The sequence below is a fragment of the Thermobia domestica genome, chromosome 18 (assembly GCF_964235325.1).
Source record: "Thermobia domestica chromosome 18, izTheDome1.hap1.1, whole genome shotgun sequence".
In the NCBI taxonomy this organism is placed as follows: Eukaryota; Metazoa; Arthropoda; class Insecta; order Zygentoma; family Lepismatidae; genus Thermobia; species Thermobia domestica.
The window spans coordinates 88,970,608-88,995,671 of record NC_137471.1 but is presented as its reverse complement, the minus strand read 5'-3'; the positions used below and the strand labels follow the sequence as shown (position 1 = coordinate 88,995,671).

Genomic DNA, 25,064 nt, shown 5'->3' with positions numbered 1-25,064 from the left:
AATTAATTCAAGTAAAATTCAAGAGATACTTTATATTTTCAGTATGGCGAATTCTTACAATCGTATGAAGTTCCTACCAAAGTATGCGCCAGTAGCGCATGCATAATTTTATCAAGAGAAAGGGGAGGGGTGCAGATTCAAGCTCCCAACTTTATACCATTTCAGGACTTTTCTATACGTATCTTACTATGGTGAATGTTTATTTATTGCTCAAAGGGGCTTGAAACTTGAAACCCTCCTTCCATATGCCACTAGCATGCACAAATCAAAAGTTCTAAAGGAAAAGGAATAAAATACATAGACGTATACCCAGCTCAAGAGAAGATACGTATGCAGTTCCTAAGCAGTCGCAAGAAATGCTGAGGGTATAACAATAAAGAAAACTGCAATGAAAAAGTTCTTTAGTAAATTATATAAGACGATATAAAAAGTGACATGTGTACTTTTGGTAGGTCATCACTGGTATAAACTATTGTTTTAATTTCAACTTTAATTTCAAGATTAGTTTGTACTTTTTAAATCAATACCTTTATAGTCATGAATTTTTGTTACATTCCTGTCAATTTGTACACACATATTTCGAATACTTCAGTCAGGTATTCGAAATATAGATGTAAAAATTGATATAGAAACATAAGAAAGCGAGGAAAAATCATCATTATTACAATGTGCTCTATACGTTCCGTAAGTACTAATACCTTTATATTGATAGCACTACCACATTTGTGAGACTACGCTTTACTTATTTACAAATCATTAACTATCATATTGCAGTCAAGAAGAGCATATATGATTTCAATGTAGAATAGATAAACAAAGCAACTATAGTTAAAATTTTAAACGTTGATGTGTCTTATTTTGTGGACGTTAATTACAACTACTTACTAATCTAAGTTTTATTTGAAAACTACTTTTTTTATAGTTTCTTTGGAAGTCATTGTGAGAGAAGCATATGTATTCCACCGTGTCGAAATGGAGGCCACTGTATGAGGTTTAACACCTGTTCTTGCCCTAAAGGATGGACTGGCTATAGATGTCAAACATGTAATTATGTGGATTTTCTACATTTTCGTTCCATGATTAAAACATGAATAAAATAATTGATGATCTAATACCTACTATGAAATTTGAAAAATAAGAAAAAAGTTTTAAGTTTGTTTGTAGTAATCTCCGAAGATATTTAATCGATTTCAATTATTCTTTTTCCACTGGAATCTACGCTTCTTACATGGGGTATTTCTTGTCACGTTTTTATTTTGGAATCAATCATTAAAGAGGCAGTTTGGTGTTGTTGTAAATCTGCTTATTAGTGAGAACTTTTGCTATTATTTTATGTTTCTTTCGTACCGTTAGACATATAGAACGAAATTTGGTATATGATGTACTTTGGTACACAGAATACGAAATATTATTCACTTCAGAATAAGGAAACGATTTTTTTTTAACTTTTGAATCTATAGACATTACATGTGGGTCTTTTGTGTACATAGTAGACGGTAAACATTCACTTGAATGAATTTTAAAGATTTCGCCTAACACAGAGAAGAAGAGTAATTCAATATGGTAGGCACAGAGGGAGTGAAGGAATTTCTTTATTTTTTAGTCGTTGAGGGTAGAGGTACGAAATGTATAGTGCAGGTGCAGTATTTTGGTACACAGACTATAATTATTGCATTTGTTTTCACGGATCTTAGAAATGCCATCCCGAAAGGATGGAAGGGAATTCAATATTGACAACATAGGAAGCATTTTTTTAAAAACCGTTGATCATAAAAATTGTAAATTTTGTATATTAGTCTCCTTGATGTTCAGAATACACAAATCACATACACTTAGATTAATTTAGTAAATTCTACTCCGAAGGGATTGGGAAAGAGTTGTGTAGAGATGTAAGTAATATTAAATAATCTTGTGAATTCTTAGACAGAAAGGCATGAAAGTTCGTATATGAAGGCTTTTTGATGGAAAGAATACGATCATGTCATTTACTTAACATGATTTCAATATGGAGAGCACAAAGAGAAGAAAAGGTATTAAATATAGTCCATTGAACATTCGGAGGCATTTGCGAATATTTAGTATTTAGATATTAAATAAAGATATCGTTACAGTTGTTATATTATACACATTAGGAAATTTAAACTTTAAAAAACCTGTTTAGCTTGCACCTTTAAACTTTAATTTTAGAGTTAATGTATAAATAACGAGTTATAAGTACTGTTTCCTGTTTATATGCATTATTGGAAATAAAATGTTAATTTAAACATATATGGAACTTAACCTCTCTGAATTGTTTCTCTCTGAATATATGACTAATGAAACATTTCGAATCGCTGTCGCCTTAAGAATAGGTTCAGCTATTTGTGAGTTACATCGCTGTCCAGCTTGTGGGGATCAAGTTAACCAACGTGGCCCGCATGGCCTTTCATGCATGAAGAGCATGGGTAGGCACACTAGACACTCCTCTGTGAATGGTATCATTTTACGAGCCCCTACCACAACTGGCATTCCTTCCATACGTGAATCTGCAGGATGTTGTCGTTCAGATGGTAAACGACCTGATGGCATGACATTAGTTCCTTGGTTGAGAGGCAAATCACTAGTATAGGACTTTACGTGTTCAGATACATTTGCCCATTTAAGTCTCCCTTTAGCTGTTATGAATGCCGGAGCTGTTGTTAGTCGTAGAGAGATAGAAAAGCAAAGGAAATATAATACTTCCTTGATAAATTTATTTTTGCTCCAATTGCCATCGAGACTAGTAGTGCTTGAGGATCTACAAGCCTTGATTTTATTAGAGAAGTAGGCAGACGCATTTCTATCGTTACTGGAGATGTTCGTTCAACATATTTCCTAATTCAACGCATATCTATTGCTATCCAACGTGGCAAAGTGTCGCCGGTTCTTGGCACCTTACCACATGGAAAGGAACTAGATGAGGTGTTTCTTCTCTAACACAAAGGACAACACTGAATATTTATACAACTGGACAGCATACTATACAAATAAGGTCAATATGGTAATTGGAAAGTAAATGATTATAACATAGTGAAACGCGTATGCTTGTGTCGGGGAGATTATATATTATATATGGGGCCGAGGATGGTTAATTTAATGGAAATTTTCTGTTCTATTGTCTGATTGAACAATTTTTATACCGCAATAATTGTAATAACAATTATTTTGAAACATTATTATTGTTATTTCAATAAATTGAAGAGTTACACATAAGAAAATTTTATTACTGAAGAAAAATAAGAAATCATATCATTTTAATTAGAGTGCGTACTAGCACAGCCCGTAGTTACGCATATGTACTATGCTATACTAAAAATAAGTACTGGCTTACTGTAAATGAATTTTCTTTTCTAAAATCCAAAAATATTTTACTATATTTTAACCATTTTATGTGTATTCGCCCGTTAGTCAATCTTCATATAAACTTGCTGATTGTAAACATAGTGTTGCTGACAAGTGAGTTGTGACGATTACAATTAAAATTTTGGAATTTTAGAAAATTTGAAAAGATAGAAGCAAACTTTTCTTTTTACTTGTGCAATTTAGTAAATGCGCATAAAAATTTAATACAGTAACATAGTAAGAGAAGGTTTCAGTTTGTAAATACACCGTACGATTAAAAACTCGGATTACATTTTAAAATACAGTATTATGTAAATGTATGTATGAAACTGTTTCCAAAATATCGAGTCTTGAAAGCACAAATATCATATGTACAGTTTTCTAAATTTTTCAGGAGACTGTTTCGAAGCGACAGGTGTACCCTAGCAAAGCAGAGAATTTGAGTTTTGCGACAATTGTTTAGTGTGCATTACCAAAGAGCTATTTACAGTGGACATATGATATTTGTACACCTGACATAGCAGGTATCAAGATATCGAAATAGCTGACAAAGTCAACATTGAGAAAAATTAGACATAACATGTGTGCTCTCAAGACTCGATATACATAAGTGGGAGAAATAAAATGTTTAGGCTTTGAAACAGAGATCTGCTAGGCATTATCCTTAGAAGTTTTTTCTGCAGAATGAAAATATTTCTCGCTGAAGCACAATTTCTCCGAAACATAATTCCGTGTGTTAATAGCGAATAGAAAAAAAGATTGCATCAATACAATTGTAAAATTACTGGTTGACAGTATTTAGTCTAATTTGCAGAAGTAAGTTTATACTATTGCATTATTAACTATATTTGGTGATTTTTCCTCTACAGCAATATGTGAACCTCGTTGTTTGAATGGGGGAATATGCTGGAGACCTAATAAGTGTTCTTGTCCGTCCGGCTATAGAGGACGCAAATGCAATAAACGTAAGTAATTGCTTTCATATATACACACTATTCCCAACATATAAATTAATTATATTGCACGTATTTCTATATATAAAAATGAATGTGACTATGCTTGTGGCTTCAAACCTCTTGAACCACCCAAATGATCTCGATCAGATTTTCAACATAGACCAAGTTCGGGCCTGTGATGGTTTTCATTATTTCACTTCGACGGAACAAAGCAGGGGTAGGGTAGGTAGGGGATATATATATAGGATATATATATATATATAACTCTTGAACCACAAGACCGATCTCGATTAAATTTGTCACATAGATGAGGTTTGGGACTGGGATGGTTGTTATAATTTCAGTTTGACGGCTTAACTTCGGGGAGGGGGAGGGGAAGACATAAAAATAAATAACAATAAAAGCGACTACGTTTGTGACTTAATAACTCTTGAACCACCTGACCGATCTCGATCTAATTTTTAACAAATATGAGATTCGGACCTGGGATGGTGTCTATCATTTCACTTTGACGGTGCAACTTAGGGTAGGGGCAGGGGGAGATACTTAAAAGATATCGAAAATGACCGATATTACTGTCGAATCCATAGTTTTCTGGGTCGCTGAGATGAACAGTGACACTTCCGATGCCGTTTGAATCCAAATTCAGCCCTTTATGTTCAAAATGAAACGTATTCTCCCCGTACAAAGAACGGGTATTCTGCTAGTATGTAATGAGAACAAAAGCTATAAGAGTTTATTTAGTGCCTATTTTAATGGAGTTAACATAGAAAACATTAATCAATTTTCGTATAAAATATTTAAACGTATAGTATTTCAGGCAACACAAGATAAAATCTCGTGATGATTCCATATTGGCTAAGGAAACAAAGAACAAAGATTAGTGGAAATGAGTTAAGAAGAATAAATACATTGATAAAATGAAAGGAAACGAACGGTAGTCCAAGAACTTCAGGAACTCCAAGTATACAGTCTGGAATCGAAATATAGCTTCAAAAGGCTGGAACTTCATTGAATAATCGATAAATACATTTATTTTTAATATGAATTATTGTGTTATAGTGTTGTGAAAAACTAAAATATTTAGAGCACAAAATATGATAGAAATATGTTTTATTAAACCTTTGAGTTAGATTTATAATGCATTTTATGTTCAGATTTCTAAAATCCATTTTAGGACATAAAGTACTTACACCATCTTTATTTTTCTACCCCATCGATTCATATGGGAAATTATTTTTCTGTCTACTTTCAAATGAACTGGAACTTTAATCCTGTGAGTTAACTGATTTCCTCTCAACTTTAGTTTAAAATGAATTTGCACTATAAAGGATGTCCCAATGAAATGTGTACACTATTTAACATTTTTTACATTTCACACTTTACATTTAAATGTTACACTTTTTAACAGCACATAACCGTTAAAAATGGTATTTCCAGAATCTCTCCACTACCATCGCAACGTAAGAGTCTACCTTGAAGAATACTTTCTTAACAGATAAATTGGATGAAAAGGCAGTATTGAGTACCCTCCATATTCACAAGATTTGGCCCCTATGGATTTTTTTTTATGTGGGAGTATGTCAAGCACAATTTTTGTAACACAAGACCAGCTACAATCAATGAGTTGAAAGTAGTTACTGAAAACGAATGTGTCCAAGTACCAACGATTAGGAACGATTTAGATCCCATCCGTCAGCGTTATCAGCTCTATCTGGACCACAATGGCCAACAATTTGGAACATTTTGATATAAATGGCTGGTTTGTACATTTGTTTACATTACTTTTGATTTTTGAAATTTTTCCGTATCATGATAATTATTAGTGCTACAATCACTCAAAGAGTATATACATTTTATTGGGACACTCTGTATATAAACTAAATTCACATAAATTTAATTTAATAATTAAATTTTAAAGTTATTAAATAAAAAAATATTTTTCACAAAATAAGGACATTTAAATAGGCTTGGAGAGGAAATCAGTAAAATCAAACAATGAAAATTCTGGTTCAATTCAAACAAAAGAGAAATATAATTCCCATATAAATCAAATGGCTAAAATCAATTATGACCCAGGTATTCAACACCACAAATGGACAACGTGATTGGGATTATATCATTTATTGTTCAAAATATTATATCTATGATAGTATTGGAGGAATTCGAAGCAAGAACTTCAATTATAACGATATGCAGTTTGATTTATTTATATTAGTACCTTCATTTAGTACATTTTCAACTTGTAATAGTCGCCCTGCATATTTATTTTGGTATGCAGATTTGATTTATGTTTAAATTTATTACGTGACCAATGAATGTGTAACAGTCAGGTTCTAAAAACTTGAACGCCAACGTTTCTTTCGAAGAATCCCTTAGTGATAGAATAGTTTAATCTAAAGGCTTCTAAGAGACAAAAAATCTACTCGTTTATTTGTTACAACTTACTTATGGTTAATATACGTATATTCTTAGGAACGAAATCTATACGAAATGGCAATATATATATATATATATATATATATATATATATATATATATCACTTTCTGATTTTTCACTCCGGTATTGGTCACACTGAGATCTATATGTTGAAAAAAGTTGGCAATGTGTTAATTAGAAATTCCTATTTAGAAGTATATATATATATAGTGCACTGAAAGTATTTTAAATTTAATTCATAAGGTTGTAATTTTCTCACCTATAAAAATGAACAAGTCATGTTTGGCCATCCTCGTATAGATATATGAATCGTTCAATGCACAAGGGAATTAAGCTATTTTTGGCCCCCATTTTGAACATATCTTATCTTTAAGGACTACATATAAATTTCAATTCAGAGTTAAAAGATTAGTGTCTAGATATTGTAAATAACTTTTATAAAGTTTTTAACAATTTAAACTTTTCCTTTTACTTACATATTCCGTACAAACTTTGTCTATTTTTCCTCACAATCTTGTTAATGTGACTTGATTTCCTTGCGCGTGTTCTAAATATTCCACACATTTGTTCTCATTTCCTGCACTTTCTGTATATTTATTATGCGTCTTGAGCAATATAAAAATATTTTCCCCTTACAAATCACCAGGTGTTAGGAAAAAAAAGACTAAGACTCCAAGTGAACTGTATGCAAGGTGAATACACTTTTTAAATTGTACTATTTAACTTTCAAAACTCACGTGATTTTCGCTAGGTAAAGATTGTAATGAGTTTCTTGTTATCAGCTCGACTTCCAAATAGGTAAGAACAATAATTATCGGAAAAATGTTTAAAATTCATTTGCATACATCCATTATTTCAGTTTTTCTCTTCAATACAATATTTGTTTGTATTATTGCGAGCTATTCTCAGTTCATTCGTCACAATTTGGCGATCTTTGATCTAGGACATTTGAGAGATAATTAGCCGTTTATTAAATCGAAGCATACCTATTACCTAGGAAACTTTACGTATTTTTAAAGGCTACATGGTGGCCTCCTAATATTTTAATGATTTTTTATAGTAGACAAAAATCATGTAAAAATAAAATAAATATTCTTTGGGTTATAAAACTTTCTCTTTAACCATTTTTTAGTTTAATGTCTAATGTTTATCCTCCGAAGTTAAGGGAGACTGTAATGAGGAGATAAATGATAATAGTGGAATGAAGAAAATGGGAGGAAACGGCAGAACCACGAGAAATCTCATTCACACGATGTTTGTACATCACAAAGCTTACTTACTGCAGGTTGGGATCAAACCAGGAACCCCACACACCAGAGGTGAGCGCTCTATTACTGAGCCACTGCGGCTTACCAAATCTTTATAATTAAATTATTATAGTGTAAACTCACAAGTGTAACAAATTCAATCTTGAGTTGTAAATGAATAAAAAATGATTTTTAAAACTTCTCAATTCTATCTATCACATATAAAGAAAAAGTTCCCCTGCGACGAAGTATTTGTTGTCTCTCTAGTTCTAACCTCAAGATTTCCCCCTAGTTGTATCTACAACGGATAATTAAATGTTAGCTGATTCTGATGTAATCTTAGTTAAGCTGAATTAGCTCAAATTTCCAATAACTCAGTTTCTATTCAAGTAAATTGCAAATAAGTTTAAAAGTCTATCTACAGATATATAATAAAGCATGTTATAGAAAAGTCTAGAAAACTGCTCATTTCGTTTATTTATTTATTTAGCAATCTGCGTGGATAAATGTCGAAACGGTGGAACATGTGTAAAGCCAAACGTATGTATGTGCCCTCCAGGCTACAGAGGTTCGTCATGCCAAGAACGTAAGTAAACGAGAGAAACAAAATTTTGCTTTTAGTATTTTCCAGTAGTATACACAGTAGGCAAATTCCTCTACAAATTGAAGTGCAAGAAACACTTACTTCGACACTTGTCATATCACGTGATTGATATCAAACGCTTGAAATTCTGGATAAACTCTTCAGTTGCCTTCAACCATGGGGAGAAACTTGAGAAAAAAAGTTATTATTATTATTTCTGAGTTTCAGATAATTAATGATGCAAATTTGTAATATAAAATTAAATAAAATAAAATCTTTCAGGTTAAAGTGCCACGGGTATGCCGTGGAGAGTAAAGGAAACGTTGACGATTAGAACAAATAAAATGGTGGAATGAAGAAAGTGGGAGAAAACAAGAGAACCGAGAGAAAACCCACGCATACAGGGTTTTTCCATTACAAGGCTCACTTGCACGAGCTGAGATCGAACCAGGAATCCCACGCACCAGGGCTGAACACTACCACTAAGCTATCGGCCCCCACAAATTTTTATTATAGAAGACAAAAGTACATGCAAAAACAAAACATCTTCAATGTGGCAGACAGGGTCGCCGAGAGGGAAAGGGGAAGAAAGAGCACTCTTGAACATAGTAAGGCTTCTACTGGTAGATAATTCTAGATAATTCTACCTGTATTAATCTTGTATAATAATAATTAGGCTTCAAAAGTGTAACTCTTGTGATACTTTAAACTACCAAACTCTTGTTTTTCTGTTTGTTTTTTTAAATATATATTATTCAATTTTTATCAGTATTGTCAAATCATGAAACAGTATGAATCAGTATTGCACACACTAAACACTATTTGCAGCTCTATTTGTGATAAATATATGAACATGTAAAGTTGCTATCGTTAATAAAGCTATTTATTATTGTATTCCGAATATATATTAATTTATGAGATTCATTCAGAAATTTTCAAAATGCATATAATAAACTCTACTAAAATATTTACTTTTATAATATTTCAAAATATTTTCCTTTTTCACTCCACATATCTTTGGAGGAGCTGAATCCAATATCAAAGGCATTACGGTGCTCCGACTGAAGTATTGTCAGTAGAGCAAAATTTATGGCTTGAACAAGGTTTAGGATCCTTTTTAAAGCCTTTATAGTGATGACAGATTTCGTCCAAGGAATCAACAGAAGTCACATGGTGCAAAATCGGGACTGCAGGGTGGATGTTCAAGAACCTAGATCTTTTCAGCATTCAGTTTCTACACGATTGAACATGTTTTGTGAGAAAATGTATTTATAGCAAAAGCTGCGCCCTTAAGATTCTTGTTTATAGACGTTGTATTATCAAATCTTTGAATAGAGGGTTCACTATAAAAGTACCATAATACATTCCATCATGCTGGCATGCAATCAACTACCAGTGGTATTTTGTAGTTTGTAAGAAGTCGCTTTCGAGAGCTGAAATTTTGTCAAAGAACAATTCGTATTGTGTTATTTTCAGTCAACCACGCGCAGTTCGAGATGATGAAACCCTCTTTCATCCTTTATATTATGTTTGTCACTTGTTATTTCGTTCATACCTTCCCGAGGTTGACCACAGCGAGGAGCATCTTTCAAATGCTCCTTTCCCTTCTCAAATGATCAAATCCATCTGACAGTGGTGTAAAATGAAATGCTTTCATACCAGATCCCCATAAAATGCTTTCAAGTTCTCATGGATTTTTAAAGCTCTCCCACGTAGCTTTAATATGTGTAAATCAAATGTTTCTCTTAAAGAAAATTGTGTATAACCACCAGCTGTTGTAACTAGACTTAATAATTCACATCTTTGTCTCACTCAGACTGTGCAGGTTTGAACTTGCTCTGATAGACTTTTGTATAGGTCAAAGTTCACTGAATTCAGTTCTGTTAATTAAAGTCTCATGCTCATTGTTGTTCATCGGTGTGGATAACACTTGCAAAACTATCTCTATGGCAATTAGGAGCATCAGATTTTGAAAATCAGTGAGGATATTCTAATTCTCAGTTCACGATCGAAGTATCTCGAAGTTTGGAATACCACCGAAACCTAGCGGGCGGTCCAGGATCATTTCCAGGAAAATTTTGAAAATTGTCTCTCCCAGAAATGCAATTTAGAATGAAAATGGAGTTTTTATTCGTATTTTCTTTTTCTTCTTTTCGCAATGGAAAATATATTCTTGTATGAGAGTGTGGCGGCGTAGCTACGGAGGTTTTAGGCTTCTAACCTCCAGCCTTAGTTCTCGTCAAGCCATTCTGAACGCCAACCATTTGTGCTAAAATGAATGCAAGCAGACGGAAATACGCTCGTTCAATTTGCCATTCAGAAAGGAATAGTTGCCTTGTCGAGTAAAAAATTACAATGGGAAGGATTTTGTCACTCAGTGCCACAATTCCGAACTTTACATATTTTTATCTCTTTCAAAGTTTCTGCCCCCTCTCCGCACTATGAAAATATAAAGCCATATTATTATTTAAGAAATATGGCAAAAGATTAACATTTATTTTTCTTTCTTTTCTTCTTTTTTCTTTCCTTTTTTGTGTGGGTGCTGGGAATTTCTCACAAAAGTTTTGGGAACGTTGGAGCATGGAAGCACACTCGAATAGTAGGAACTTTCCTTTCACTAACCTAAAAAGTTACCATTTGTAGCACCTAAACTTTCCTAACCAATTCTTATTAATTGCTCGGACGAAGACAACAGATCGAGATATTGTTGAAACGATAGGCCACATATTAAGCACTACAAGATCAGTTTAATTTTACTTCGTAAGACCCAATATTTCAACGACAGAGCTTCATCTCTGAAAGATACCAATACCGTATACGCAATTCTCTTACGCTTTGAATTCTGGGCCAATAATCTTATCTTATTATCTAGATCAATATTTTTCTGATCGTAATCTTACCAGTATATACAATAATTAACATTATTTACCTTAACTTTAGTTCAACAGATGTTTTCTTTGTTCCAGCTATTTGTGAACAGAAATGTCCTGCAGGTGGGCGGTGTATTGCTCCAAACCAATGTCAATGTAGAGGTAACTATAGCGGTGTCCGATGTGAGAGATATCAAGTGTACAAAGTTGGAAGGCGGTGGCATGTTACACGAAATCATGTAAGTAAAACGAATTTCTCTGCTGTAGAGTGATAAAGACAGCTGAAAAACTAAATGCATTGACGTCAGTTATTTAGTATTTTCGTTTTGAGAACATTAACAAGAAATACAGAAATATTCAATTGTTCGCTGGATAAATAATGGATTAACAATTTTGGCATTCATTTTGTTCTAATAAATAATAAAATAAACGTAATTTCTTTCAGGAGTATTTAAGATAAAAATACAAACTCGTTTCTCACATTAAATTCAGATGATGGGAAAGGAATTTTCTGATTGGAAGTTCATTTCATTACGAACACAAGGATCACTTAAATGAGTGTTTTCAAGTTTTAAAAACTGGCGAGGTGTTTCTATTGGGTGTACAGGACATAAGAGGCATATAATTAAGTAAAGCAAACCGAAGAAAATTTGTATCATACATAAAAGTATTCATATGCGAATTGATAGCATTTTTGCTAGACGAGCTCATATTTTTATTTTTTAAAATGATGAAGTTACTATAATAAACTATTAATTGCTATATTATCGTAATGTAAATTACGTCAGGTTCCCTAGGAATGTTGCTAAGCATGGTTTAAATTTATTTTAAGTAAGAAAGTTGAAGCACAGTAAATCTTTTTAAAAACACATCCAATCGTATCATAAAAATGAAACTTAAATTCTGTTATGATTTATTAGAGCTCAATGTTTCACATCAGTGATGATATTGATGGTAATCATGAATATAGAGCGTTCGCGATTTCGTAAATCTGTTTCTAAATCGGTTGAAATACATCCTGCAACTACGACATCGTCATCTCGACTGCTGCATTGAGGTTTCTAATGTAAAGATTTAAGTTCATTCTAAAGGGCAAAGTGCATAACTACTTTTGATAATGAGGTTGCGAGAAATCTATTATAAGATGTAGTTGTATCACCGTTTAAAGTTGTTGCTTTTAGGTTCTACAAACATAATTATTATATTTTAAAACTATGTTTTAATAACAGCAATAGTATTGAACATATTTAATAGTAAACGTTCCTTCATCTTGAGTACATGCAAGTGATGGATAAAACAACAGTCACGATATGCTTATTTGAAATTAAAATGTTGACAATCTACTAACTTATCTTACAATTCTAATTCAGAAATGTATCGTGGAAGAAGGGGAAGGGAAGATTTTATACTGTACACTGTACTATTTCGATATTATAATTGGAAATAAATATATCTTATTTAGTGCATACACCCAATAAATACCACATGCAGAACCAGATTTAGGTTTGATGAGGCCCTAAGCTGTTGAAGGTAATGGTGCCCTTTATACGTCAAACTGTCCTTTATCAATGACAAATTGTCGCTGTCTTTTGTTTTGAATATACACTATATAATCATTTATGACCCTAATAGGAAGGTAAAGCTTTGAACATGGCAAAATATGTATTTTATGAAAGTAATTGTTGAATTTGAAGACAATTAAGAAGAATCATACTAATGATGAAATAATTATTAGCTCTAACTTATAATGATTTTTAATTCACAACGAACTTAATAATGTAAACACATTGTCATTTGGGAAAAACAAAAGTTCTTTTAGAAATACAATTTTTCTTATCTTATATTTTGGAAATGTACATCCATTTTTCTTTTTTTTTTTTTGTTTTAAATTTTTTGGGAACCCTAAAAAAAATGGGACCGTAAGCTATAGCTTGTTTAGCTATTACGCAAGTCCGGCATTGGCCATATGCTTAATGCAGTAAATGCCACAAATATCCTTTATTTGCTGCCAATTGAAAAAGGAAAGGCAAGAAATTCGTAAAATATTAATTGTAATTCTAGAAGTATTGCTGCCATATTCTTATTCTTTATTTCTGTGCATAGGTGCAACAAGAATTGAGGTGTTTGGCAGAACAACGGAACAATTGCCACCGAGCAAACTATGCAGGAGAGGCAATTTAAAAAACAGTACATCATCCATCTAGAAGGACTGTGTACGTGTCCCGTGGTTCCATTCAAGTTCGCACAAACAGAAATGCTCTAGTATTACTGAGAATCTTTTCTTCATCAACATGCTACCTCATTATAAAGCCTCTTTCCATTCATCCGTCTCATCTTCCTCATTCATAAATACCTTATCAATACATAAATAAATAAATTAATTAATAACTAAATAAAAAAGGAGAGAAAGACAGGAGACAGTGAAAGAAAAATATTCTACTTCTTTCAACTTAGTAAACGCTGTGGTGCTATTCAGCCGGTTCGCAACGGTTCGCTAGAACCGGTTGTTAAAATATTTTCAGTTTGCAGAACCGTTTGTTACACACAGGCATAACAGTAAATTTTGCTCAATTATACCCAAGAACAGTAAATTTTAGTTTAACTACCTTAGGTTTTAGAAATTCTTACAGCTACAGGGTTAAACATATGATCTCTCAGAACAAGGTATCAACGTTTATTTGTTAATCTCAAATGCTCAGGTATCAAGAATGAGAACTGGGATCACATGAGTGTAGTGATGAGGATAGTCTATATTTGAAATGCATACATACTATTATCAATTGTTGTTCCATTGCTAGATTAAGGTCTTTCCAATAATTTTTGACAACTATCTTCATGGATAATTCGTTTCTAAGATATCCGCAGTGCAACCTAATTTCGTCACACCACCTAGCATTAGGATGCTGTGTAAGTCTCTATTTGACACTTAAGGTATCCACTAAAAAGTTTACCTTTGTCTATCCGGTATGGTTTGTTTGTATCTATCAATCTACTATCTCTCTCTCTCTCTCTCTCTCTCTCTCTCTCTCTCTCTATATATATATATATATATATATATATATATATATATATATATATAATCGGTTGTTAAAAACTTAAAATAACATTACTGAGTAAACCATAAAGAAAATAGTATGTTATTAAACATCATATTTTTTATTAGGAAATAGTATATCTTTTAAAAAGGGAAAAAATCGCAAATTTGATAAAAATCACACTTTTTCGAAACTCACAAACGTAGATATTTCTTCTTAGAAACATATCGTACTTATGTTTTATCCTTCAAAGACACTTTAACAAAAATTGTAAAAGGAACAGGAACGCATTGAATATAAAAATTGAGAAGCCATAAATAAATGTCTTGGATAAAGAAAAGAAAAATAACACCAATTTGATAGCATAAACTTTGCACGATTCTTCGGCGTAGATTCCGTGTTGTTAAAGGTGTTATCTTGTTCTATTACTATTGCTGAAATATATCGTCCCTCTCGAGACGAAGGGGCGTATCTCATTTTTTCACATTTTTCAGGAGAGCGTTTCAAAGTTTTTGCAGTATTTCTTCTGTTTATGATTTCTTCAGTTTAAAACCTACCAAAATGATTCAAACTTGCGTAACTGCAGTAAGGACAACTCTTCTAAAGTAGTATTGTAAACTTCGAATATTTTAAACATTAACCCCTGATTTCTTTAAGAAAATGAGATACGCCTTTTCGTCGTCTGAACGAAATCAGTTGCGTAGTAATTCGACTGAGTTACGCCACCTAATGGAATTATGGGATTGATTTCTAACGTAGAGTATGGACTTTTAAGTTTTTTTTTTTTTTTTTTGGCAGGGGGGTTATGATATACAGGTTAATATTGGGGATATTTATTAGCTTTGTGCCATCTTAACGTGCAAATATCCTAAAAACAATAAAGCAAATAAGAACAAAATTCTCAAGGAATAAATATCTGAAATTACAAGTCCTGTTTAAAGTTTCTGTTCAGTTTTAAATATCTAATGATATTTTTTAAAAAAATTTATTCATTTTTTAACATAATAATTGAAACATTAATAAATAGCCTTACAATAACTCAATACTCATGAACACAAAAACATTTTTGACTGTTTTTCAGTGGAGCAAAGATTCATAAAACAATACATGGTCTGAAGATTTTACAACAAGCGTTACCTTGTGACTCTGGGCCATTAGGTCTTTGAATTTCTCATTTGATAGTAATAGTGAGTTCCTGTACGATCCTGACACGTGCAGTTCCGTGAGAGAAGGAACGAATTGCTTGAAACTGATGGAGTGATATTCATCTTGCAAATGACTGGTATTGAACATATCCACCATTTTTGGTTTGTTCAAATCAGGGTGTAGATAGTCCATTTTCGAATTTTCCGGCAATAATGAGACTCCATGCGAGGAATTCTTGATAAATGTTCCGAAATTGCTTTCCTTCTTCGTCTATCTTCTTCCACCATTTTTATTGCCCGGCTTCCCCGCTTATCTTTGGTAACAACTGTACTTTCTTTCTTTTCCAATGCAGTTCTCATGACTTTTTCTGATATACATACTTAAAGTATTTAAAACCATTGTCTTACACACAGAATCCAATTTTTATGTTTGAGGAGGAAATAGTAATTGCTAATTGATGTTCTAGAATCACCTTTCTTGCAAGTCGTTTGTTTACTGTCTTTACTGTTTACATGTTGCCTTTGGATTTCAATTCCATAGAAATAATAATAATAATAATAATAATAATAATAATAATAATAATAATAATAATAATAATAATAATAATAATAATAATAATAATAATAATAAGAAGAAGAAGAAGAAGAAGAAATCTTTCACTTTATGAGAACGAATTACATTTTCTACCTAGTTTTGTACAGGTAGTAGAATTGCATATTTGTTTCAAATTTTTAGCAGGCCTATTGAAGGCAAGCATAAAAAATGCTAGCTCGATTTATAATAACGTCAACGCCTTCCCTTTCTTAAGCGAAGAAAAAAGAAAAGAAAGAAAATCAGCAAATTTAAGATCGTTTAGGGTTTAGGAACAAATATTTAAATGACAAGGGAAACAAATCTCACAAGCAAACTATATTATGTTCCAAAGCACTGTAATTGACATAAAACTACTTACAAACTACGAAAATCTAACAATGCAGAAGTAGTAAAATGAGCGTATCTCAAAACAATAACAGAACGCGCTCCAAGAGCAAGATGAATAGGCGAATCTTGAGATACGCCTCTTTGTCTCGAGATAGTTTCCCTCGATTTCACGTACGCCTTTTTGGTAAAACTATATAACTAAGCAACCAAAGCTCGTTGAAATACGTCAGTTATACTATCATGTAGAGCTCGACGAGACTATCAAAAAGGTAATCATAACTCTTTTTCGATAATTTTTTTTAGATACGCCTCTTCGTCTCGAGGGGGACGATATAGGTTGTTTAACTAAATCGAATCTCCAGCGTTATCTAGCGGCTTTACGATGAAACAGGCCTGAGACACGATAGAGGAAGACTAAATCTTGATGTTTCACTGAAAATCCCAATTTGGTCTAAGTTGGCGTTTATCTCAACGCCACAATTATGTACAGAAAATTGCATTGAAGAAAATTGCGTTACGTAATTTTGAAGTTTTGTGTTCTGTTATACCTTATGTTTATTGTACTTTTTATTGTTACAGGTTCGCCACAGAAACAGAGAAAAATATTTCCCAGTCAGAAGAAGCGGAGTTTAGTATAGGAAAAACTCGCCAATGGGGTTTTCTTTAAACAAAACATGGACATTTCTTTTTCGTTAATTTAAATAAATAAATAAATAAAAATGTGCATATATACTGCCATACATATAAAGACATGCAGGTTGTGTATATTTATATAATTTTGAAAGGACATCTGTGTCTACTATAGTGATTGAACGTAAATATAGTGCCTTAAGTTCGTATTGTGTCTGTGTGTGTGACGTGCTTTAGCCTTTGGAGAAGGAAAATTAGTTTGTAAAATATATTTGTGAGTTCTAAATATGTAGGTGTGTGTTGTGTATGTAACGTGTTATAGTAGACTTGATGTATAGAAATATTTCTAGATTAAATATGTAAATTTATCTAGTTGTAGTGTAATCCGGAGTTAATATACTCCTGTATTTCACATGACTTTTAGAATACCTCATGACAAATTGTATAACTTATCCACTGCCAATGTTTGTTCAGAGATTAACAAGCTAGTCTACACTTCTCTACTGTATTATAAAAGAGATTAGTTTTTAGGAATCAATGTGGTTTCGGAAATATGTTAAACCATTACTCTTATTAGCTTAGAAGTAAATACAGAATTTTTATAGGAATCATAGTATAGAATGCATTCGGTGGTTTGGACTTTATTTTTATAATCTGAAAATTAATTTCTATTATTGAGACCCTCTCAGCTTCCGTTGTGTAAGTTTTATATTTTTTGGAATTATTTTCTGTAAAGTCATATATAACAATTATGAGAATGAAGCTGCAGATTTTGCTCCAAAGAATTTTTACTTAGTCAACAATACTTTCGAATATTTAGGGCTTTTAATGATAGTCTAACTGAAAATTATAATTGTATGTACGAGAAAGGCCTATGTAGTACCACTGAGGCATTAATGGTATAGAAAAAATTAATACAGGACCTTTTAATTTCTTTTACAAGGATAGAAGATATACAACACGCTCTGATTGTAGTAACGTTGTATGATGAAGGCAATAGTAAAAAAAGACACTTAAAATGATGGTTGATTTTGAATATAAAAACAGAAATTGTAATTTTATCAGTCTATAAATAAAAGCGTAGAGAGATATTTGTACATTTAATTTTTTTCTTTCTAGAAACTTTGTTAAAGCATAATTGTAAATGATCCGGATAATATTTTTTTTTACATAGTACTTATAGTAATTATAAGAACATGAGTAATACAATAATACGATTATCAAAATAATACTTCGCTAATATATAGATAAAGGTACTCAATCATAACACCAAAATTCTGTTCGTGTACGGATACAGAAAACTTTTCACCTAATGATTTCCGGAGCTGTAGAATGGAGAATTATAAGGCAAAATGTATGTAGGTATGATGCCCAGTAGTAATGTAAAGTAATGGTCGTTCTTCTGTCGGAATAGGCTACGAAGACCCAAGAATTGTGGAATAGGTTGCGAAGGCACAAAAACTGTGGAATAGGCTACGAAAGTCCAAGAGTTGTGAAATACGCTACGAACGCTCGAGAGTTGTGAAATAGCTACGAAGGTCCAAGAGTTGTGGAATAGACTACAAAGGCCCAAGAATTGTGGATGGAGGTAAAGGCTCCATACTTTCTTGACTTCGGTACTCATGTAGGTGATGTAATCAGCTCATTTCAGCCTCTTTTACTTCCTTACGTTGTCCCAGGTATCTATTTTAAAGAGACTGACTGAACCTCAGAACTGCATTGGAACAAAGGTAGAACGAGAAAAATTTTCCGCTTCACCAGGTATCGAACCCAGTTCGTCCAGTTGGGATGGATCTTACGTCTAAACTTATATCAAATAGTTAAAAGAAAAATAAAAGATACTTTGAAATGTGAAATTAAATCGGAGACGGAAGATGTAATTATTAGTAATTCGAAGTATTATTTCTGCAATTCATGCTTTTCAAGAAGGTGTCTAACCATGGTAGAAATGCTTTGCCATTAGATATAGTATTCGTCAAACTCCTAAAATTGAAGAAATTCATTCAGGTATTCGGAATTCATTCATTAATTTTCTATTTATCCATTTTCGTACACAATCAGTCGAAAATCAGTACATAGGAATTGTCATAAAATATTGAGAATATTCAGTATAATTGGTATTGAGTTAATTTTACATAATATCATTATACGAGGGAGGGCCCAAAAGAAACCGGACTTTCGTTCTAAAAAATAATTTATTACATTTTTTACAAAATTCTTTCAGTCTCCTTCAAAATACTCTCCATTAAATGCGATTCATTTCTCCCATCTTCTTTCCCACTGTTTGAAGTACCTCTGGAACTTTGGAACTTTTATATCGTCCAATGCGCTCTGCGAAGTTCTTTTTACAGCCTCTACACCATCAAAACATTTTCCTTTTAGCTTTTGTTTAATTCTCGGAAAATGTCATCATGTTGGTCAAACAGTTTGGATCACTTTCATTTTGATTTTTCAAATGCTGGCTCAAATTCAGACGAATGATTTGATCCTGTGTGAGCAGGCGAGAAACAAACTTAGCGGCAACATGTCTCATTTGCAAAACTTCACGCAGGCACGAGCTCCAACTCACTCCTGTCTGTTTTGAAATATCATCGATCATGAACGACGATCCTCGCTGATTTTGGGGCAGATTTGTTCGATGTTTTCGTCGTTTCGAAATGATGAAGAGCACCCAGAAGGAGCATGATCTTCAACACTCATCTCACCACACTTAAAGCGCCCGAACCACTCAAAAAATTGTGTGCGGTTCATAGTATTCTTCTTGAAGGCCTGTTGAAGCATTTGGTAAGTTTTCGTTTCCGATTTTCCAAGTAGGAAGCAAACAAACTCCTTGTTCCTTTGAATCTGCCATAACGATTTCGCAGGGGGCAAACGAGAACAGTTGAAAAAAACAATAATACGATCAAACGTTAACCTCCTACGCTGACGCCGCTTGGCCAACTGATCTGGGAAGGTCTCTACTAGACCCACCTAACAGGAGAACTCTCTACTACGCTTAGGAACGGCAGCGCTCTTTTAATCCGGTTTCTTTTGGATCCCCCTCGTATTGAATTTATGGTTTTAACATCCTTCAAGTAAGTCGCAATTTATTGTACACCTTAGTTCACTTAGGAAGGATGCAAGTACAGTTTTGATATAATGTGTATTAGTGTTGTAAATAGAAAAAAAAACATTCGTATTTTTTCAGAAATGTACGTTTTTTTTAGAAAAAAAACATTGCCTCTCGTTTTTTTTCTAAATTTCGTTTTTTTTCAAATAGTCATTTCTAATGCATCTTACGTCTATTTAAGTATTAAATATTTTTATGTAGGTATAATCACCGTAAAATGCAACATAAATTAAACGCTAGATACTGATACGCTACAAATATTTTACAATTTACATGAATGCCATACCTATTAACAATTCGGGTTTCAGCAAATTTCATCAATATCAACTGAGAAATAAAAGTAGAAATGAAATTTTGGTTTTTCGTGAAAGCAGGCCTTTAATAAGTACGAAAATAATGTCACGAACAGTATAAAATTCAAATAACTTGTCTAAAGGTAAAAACTAATACTAGGAATGCAATGGATATACCCGATTGCAATGAAATGAGCTGAGCGAGCTTAAACTACGTAATCAGGAAGCGTTTTTCGGTGATTATTCCTCGATGGTACATCGGATTTTTGATTTCGACCTATGTTGTCACTCAGCACGACATACTCTATCAGCGTGCTAAGTTTGGTTGAGATCGGCCAAACGGTCTAGGAGGAAGCGTTTTTCGGTGATTATTCCTCGATGGTACATCGGATTTTTGATTTCGACCTATGTTGTCACTCAGCACGACATACTCTATCAGCGTGCTAAGTTTGGTTGAGATCGGCCAAACGGTCTAGGAGGAGTTCGCGGACAACCAAACGGCTAACCCGACTATAAGAGCTTCGCTTCGCTCAGCTCAACTAGGAATGCAATGGATATACCCGATTGCAATGAAATGAGCTGAGCGAGCTTAAACTACGTAATCAGGAAGCGTTTTTCGGTGATTATTCCTCGATGGTACATCGGATTTTTGATTTCGACCTATGTTGTCACTCAGCACGACATACTCTATCAGCGTGCTAAGTTTGGTTGAGATCGGCCAAACGGTCTAGGAGTAAGCGTTTTTCGGTGATTATTCCTCGATGGTACATTGGATTTTTGATTTCGACCTATGTTGTCACTCAGCACGACATACTCTATCAGCGTGCTAAGTTTGGTTGAGATCGGCCAAACGGTCTAGGAGGAAGCGTTTTTCGGTGATTATTCCTCGATGGTACATCGGATTTTTGATTTCGACCTATGTTGTCACTCAGCACGACATACTCTATCAGCGTGCTAAGTTTGGTTGAGATCGGCCAAACGGTCTAGGAGGAGTTCGCGGACAACCAAACGGCTAACCCGAGTATAAGAGCTTCGCTTCGCTCAGCTCAACTAGGAATGCAATGGATATACCCGATTGCAATGAAATGAGCTGAGCGAGCTTAAACTACGTAATCAGGAAGCGTTTTTCGGTGATTATTCCTCGATGGTACATCGGATTTTTGATTTCGACCTATGTTGTCACTCAGCACGACATACTCTATCAGCGTGCTAAGTTTGGTTGAGATCGGCCAAACGGTCTAGGAGGAGTTCGCGGACAACCAAACGGCTAACCCGAGTATAAGAGCTTCGCTTCGCTCAGCTCAACTAATTTGCCTAATAGTATTTTTCTAAATGTCATATATAAATAATTTGTCGACTAGATATATATGATATGCCTGCTCTACCATATATGCAACACGTGCATTTGCGTGGAGCGGCAAGTTTGGATGGTCCGTAAAATCTGTAATAAGTATATTATTTAAATTAAATATTTCTTGTTGGAAACAGACTTCATGATGATGGTAGTTACATTTACTAAGCTGACCTTCTATTTGAATACTACATTCACAAATTATGTTTAGGTTGCATTAGTTTAAGGCCACATGGACAATGCTAAAGCCAATGGTCGAATAAATCCGAGCACAAATTGCTTGATTGTTGCCAAATGTAAGAATTCAGTTCTCGAATAGTAGTGAATATCTGTTCCATTTAGTAAGTTATCACAGTTTTGATATGACAACTAGTCTTGTTTTTGTCAGAAACAAGTTCCTTACCATTGAAGATAGAAACAAGTTTTTTTAAAAAATGTTAACAAATATTGAAGGGAAATCAAGAAATAAAGATCAAAGAGCTAGTTGCACTGGAATTGCAAACTGATACATTGAGATTGAAGCTCGATAGTGAATTCTATAAAAAGGATTACCATTTTTACTCTGCAGGTGTGTTTGCTTTATCTTTCACTAACGTAATAGATTAATATTAAAAAAAAAAAAAAAAAGGATTGCAATTTTAGTAAGTATTTAAGCCTTTTTGAGTGCAACTGCACTTACCCTCACCTTTGTTGTTCATGCTGGAGTAGCATACTTAAAATCATGACTTTTAAGATTTGTTCTTTCTGGAGAAAGGGGGAGGCGGCAAATTATGCCATTGCATGGGGCGACAAATTGACTAGACCGGCCCTGATGACATGTATATAAAAGACATGAATATAGGATGACAATTTGAAGCAATGCAGGGTGTTTCAATATTAATATTTGGGTTTTGAAACTTTGTAGTATCTATTACAAATAACTTACAATATATCAAATGAAAGAGCAACTCAAATAGTTTTGTACGCACGCATGTACATGCATTGTTTCTTCTGTCTGCCGTTAGAAAGAGCACTCAGCAAAGATATAGTCTAGAGAGCAGAAAGTTTTTTTTTTTTTTTTTTTTGTGTGTGTGTTTTAATAAAGACTGAATTTGTACAGTGCAACGGTCTGTGTGAAGAATATTAAGGAGACGCTTGCAACTACGTCCTTATCGTTTGTAGTTGCTACAGGTCTAAAGCCTACAGACTGCGGTTTACGTGCCAATTTCGCAAGTGAAATATTGCTGCATAACAATAAAGATTTTCTGGATCTTGTTGCCTTCAGTGATAAATCGACATTTCACCTAAGAGCTAATGTGAACACTCATAATGTTTGTATCTGGCCGTCAGCAAATCCTCAGGAGATGGTACACTTGAAACGAGACTCCCCTAAATTGAACGTGTTTTGTGCCATATGGCAGAAAGTTTATGGGCCTTTCTCGCCTATCGACTAGATGTGTGCCGTGTGACAAATGTATCTCACACTGAACACTTGTAGCAAAGACTGTTTGAGGCGCTATTTTACTTGATGCATTGCTTATAATTGTACGTAAAATGTAATAAGTACTACGAAAACTTAAAACCCCAAAATTTATTTTGAAACACCCTGCATTTCTCACCAACAGTTGGAACTAAGATGTAAAAAGGAGGGAAAATTTTCCTTTAAAGTTATTGTTTACAACAACTATATTATTATTAGTCGAGACTATAACTACAAAAACAACACGAGTTAGTAGTCAAAAAAATGTAATCAAATGTATACTCGGTGTCCCAGGTAGCCAAAGTGGCACACACGGGTGTCATTTGTTTAATCCGCTCCTGTGTGGACACTAATTAAGATATCGGGATATTATTCTTGCAAAATATGGTTGGACTATAGTTTATCATATTTTTTTTCTTCTGGTGTCGAATTTCCATCTCAAATTTCACCCCAGTCAAAAATTCGAGAATTTTCTAATTTCGAATTTCCTTTACTTCTTTTTTCCCTGTAGCTTCCTTCGTTGTAGAAAGACCTCCTTATACTTGCCAGGTAGATACCTCGGATGGATACCTAACTGTTGACATCAATTGGACGGGCCTGCGCGCAGTGTTGCCAATTAGGGAAATTAAAATTTTCCTAAATTTGGGGGGAAAATTAGAAATTTTGGTTTATAAATCCGTACCTATATGTCTGAGTGCAAGTCAACTTACGCCAATCGAACGTTTGTCCTTACTTAACAAACGCAAGTACAGATCGTTATAATGGGGTAATTAGGGAACGCACGAAAAATTCGTATTTAGGTTCTAACCCTTGATTTTTCTAGTTTTTCCCTACTTTTCTGTTTACAGTAATATATTTTTGGTAATTAGAAGTTTTGTTCCTTAAATATCGTCGTGTACCAATGTTTAATTTAAGATAGTTTGCGTCTGTCTGGTAGATGTGTTACCAGCTACTGAAAATTTTAATTCCAGATTTCAGGGGTAAATTTTGGAAAAATTATCTGTTTTGTCTCTATTATTTCCCTCTTGTTGGCTATATCGGACCAAACGTACCAGTATCTGGAAGTCTCGTCTTTGCTCTACACAACGCATTATAGAAAGTTTCGATAGGATAATTAGGGGAAGTACAGTAGACCTTGTTCTCTAATTGGGAAGATAGCTGTGATTTTTTTAAAGGTAGAAGGAGATATTTTTTATTGACATGCTTACTTTATTAGATATCGTCACAATACTTGTAGGATATATTAAAGGGATACCGGTACCAAAGCTTATTTTAAGATAGTTTGTGTGTGTCTGATAGTAGTGTTGCCAGCTACAGAAAATTTTAATTCCAGATTTTAGGGCAAATTTTGGAAAAAAGTCCCTTTTTTATTTCTATTATTTCCTTTTTGTTGGCTACATTCGAACAAACGCACCAGTGTCTAACAGCCTCATCCTTAGCCTACACAGCGCACCATAAAAAGTTTCACTAGAATAATTAGGGAAAGTACAGTTGAGGTTTATAATAAACCATGTTCTGTAAGTGGTAAGCAAATGGTGAATTTCTGAGGTAGAATGAGATTTTTTTTAAAATTTCATGTTTACTTTGTTATGATACTTGTAGGATATATTCTTGGAGTACTAAGGGCTATTTTCAAATAGTTTTCGTCTGTCTGATGGCAGTGT

The 25,064-nt window shown here is 33.5% G+C and overlaps 1 protein-coding gene across 3 annotated transcripts in view; it reads left to right on the top strand.

Moving 5' to 3' along the window:
• The window catches only part of LOC145675443 (von Willebrand factor D and EGF domain-containing protein-like), a 356,875-nt gene extending 338,588 nt beyond the window's left edge, over window positions 1–18,287 (top strand). For all 3 annotated transcript variants that reach the window (XM_081745861.1, XM_081745862.1, XM_081745863.1), the window contains exons 22-26: window positions 923–1,044; window positions 4,230–4,325; window positions 8,494–8,589; window positions 11,553–11,695; window positions 17,138–18,287. In XM_081745861.1, coding sequence (XP_081601987.1) covers window positions 923–1,044; window positions 4,230–4,325; window positions 8,494–8,589; window positions 11,553–11,695; window positions 17,138–17,191 — 511 coding nt within the window. In that variant the 3' untranslated portion in view covers window positions 17,192–18,287. The remainder of the gene's footprint in view (window positions 1–922; window positions 1,045–4,229; window positions 4,326–8,493; window positions 8,590–11,552; window positions 11,696–17,137) is intronic.
• The last annotated feature ends 6,777 nt before the right edge of the window (window positions 18,288–25,064 follow it).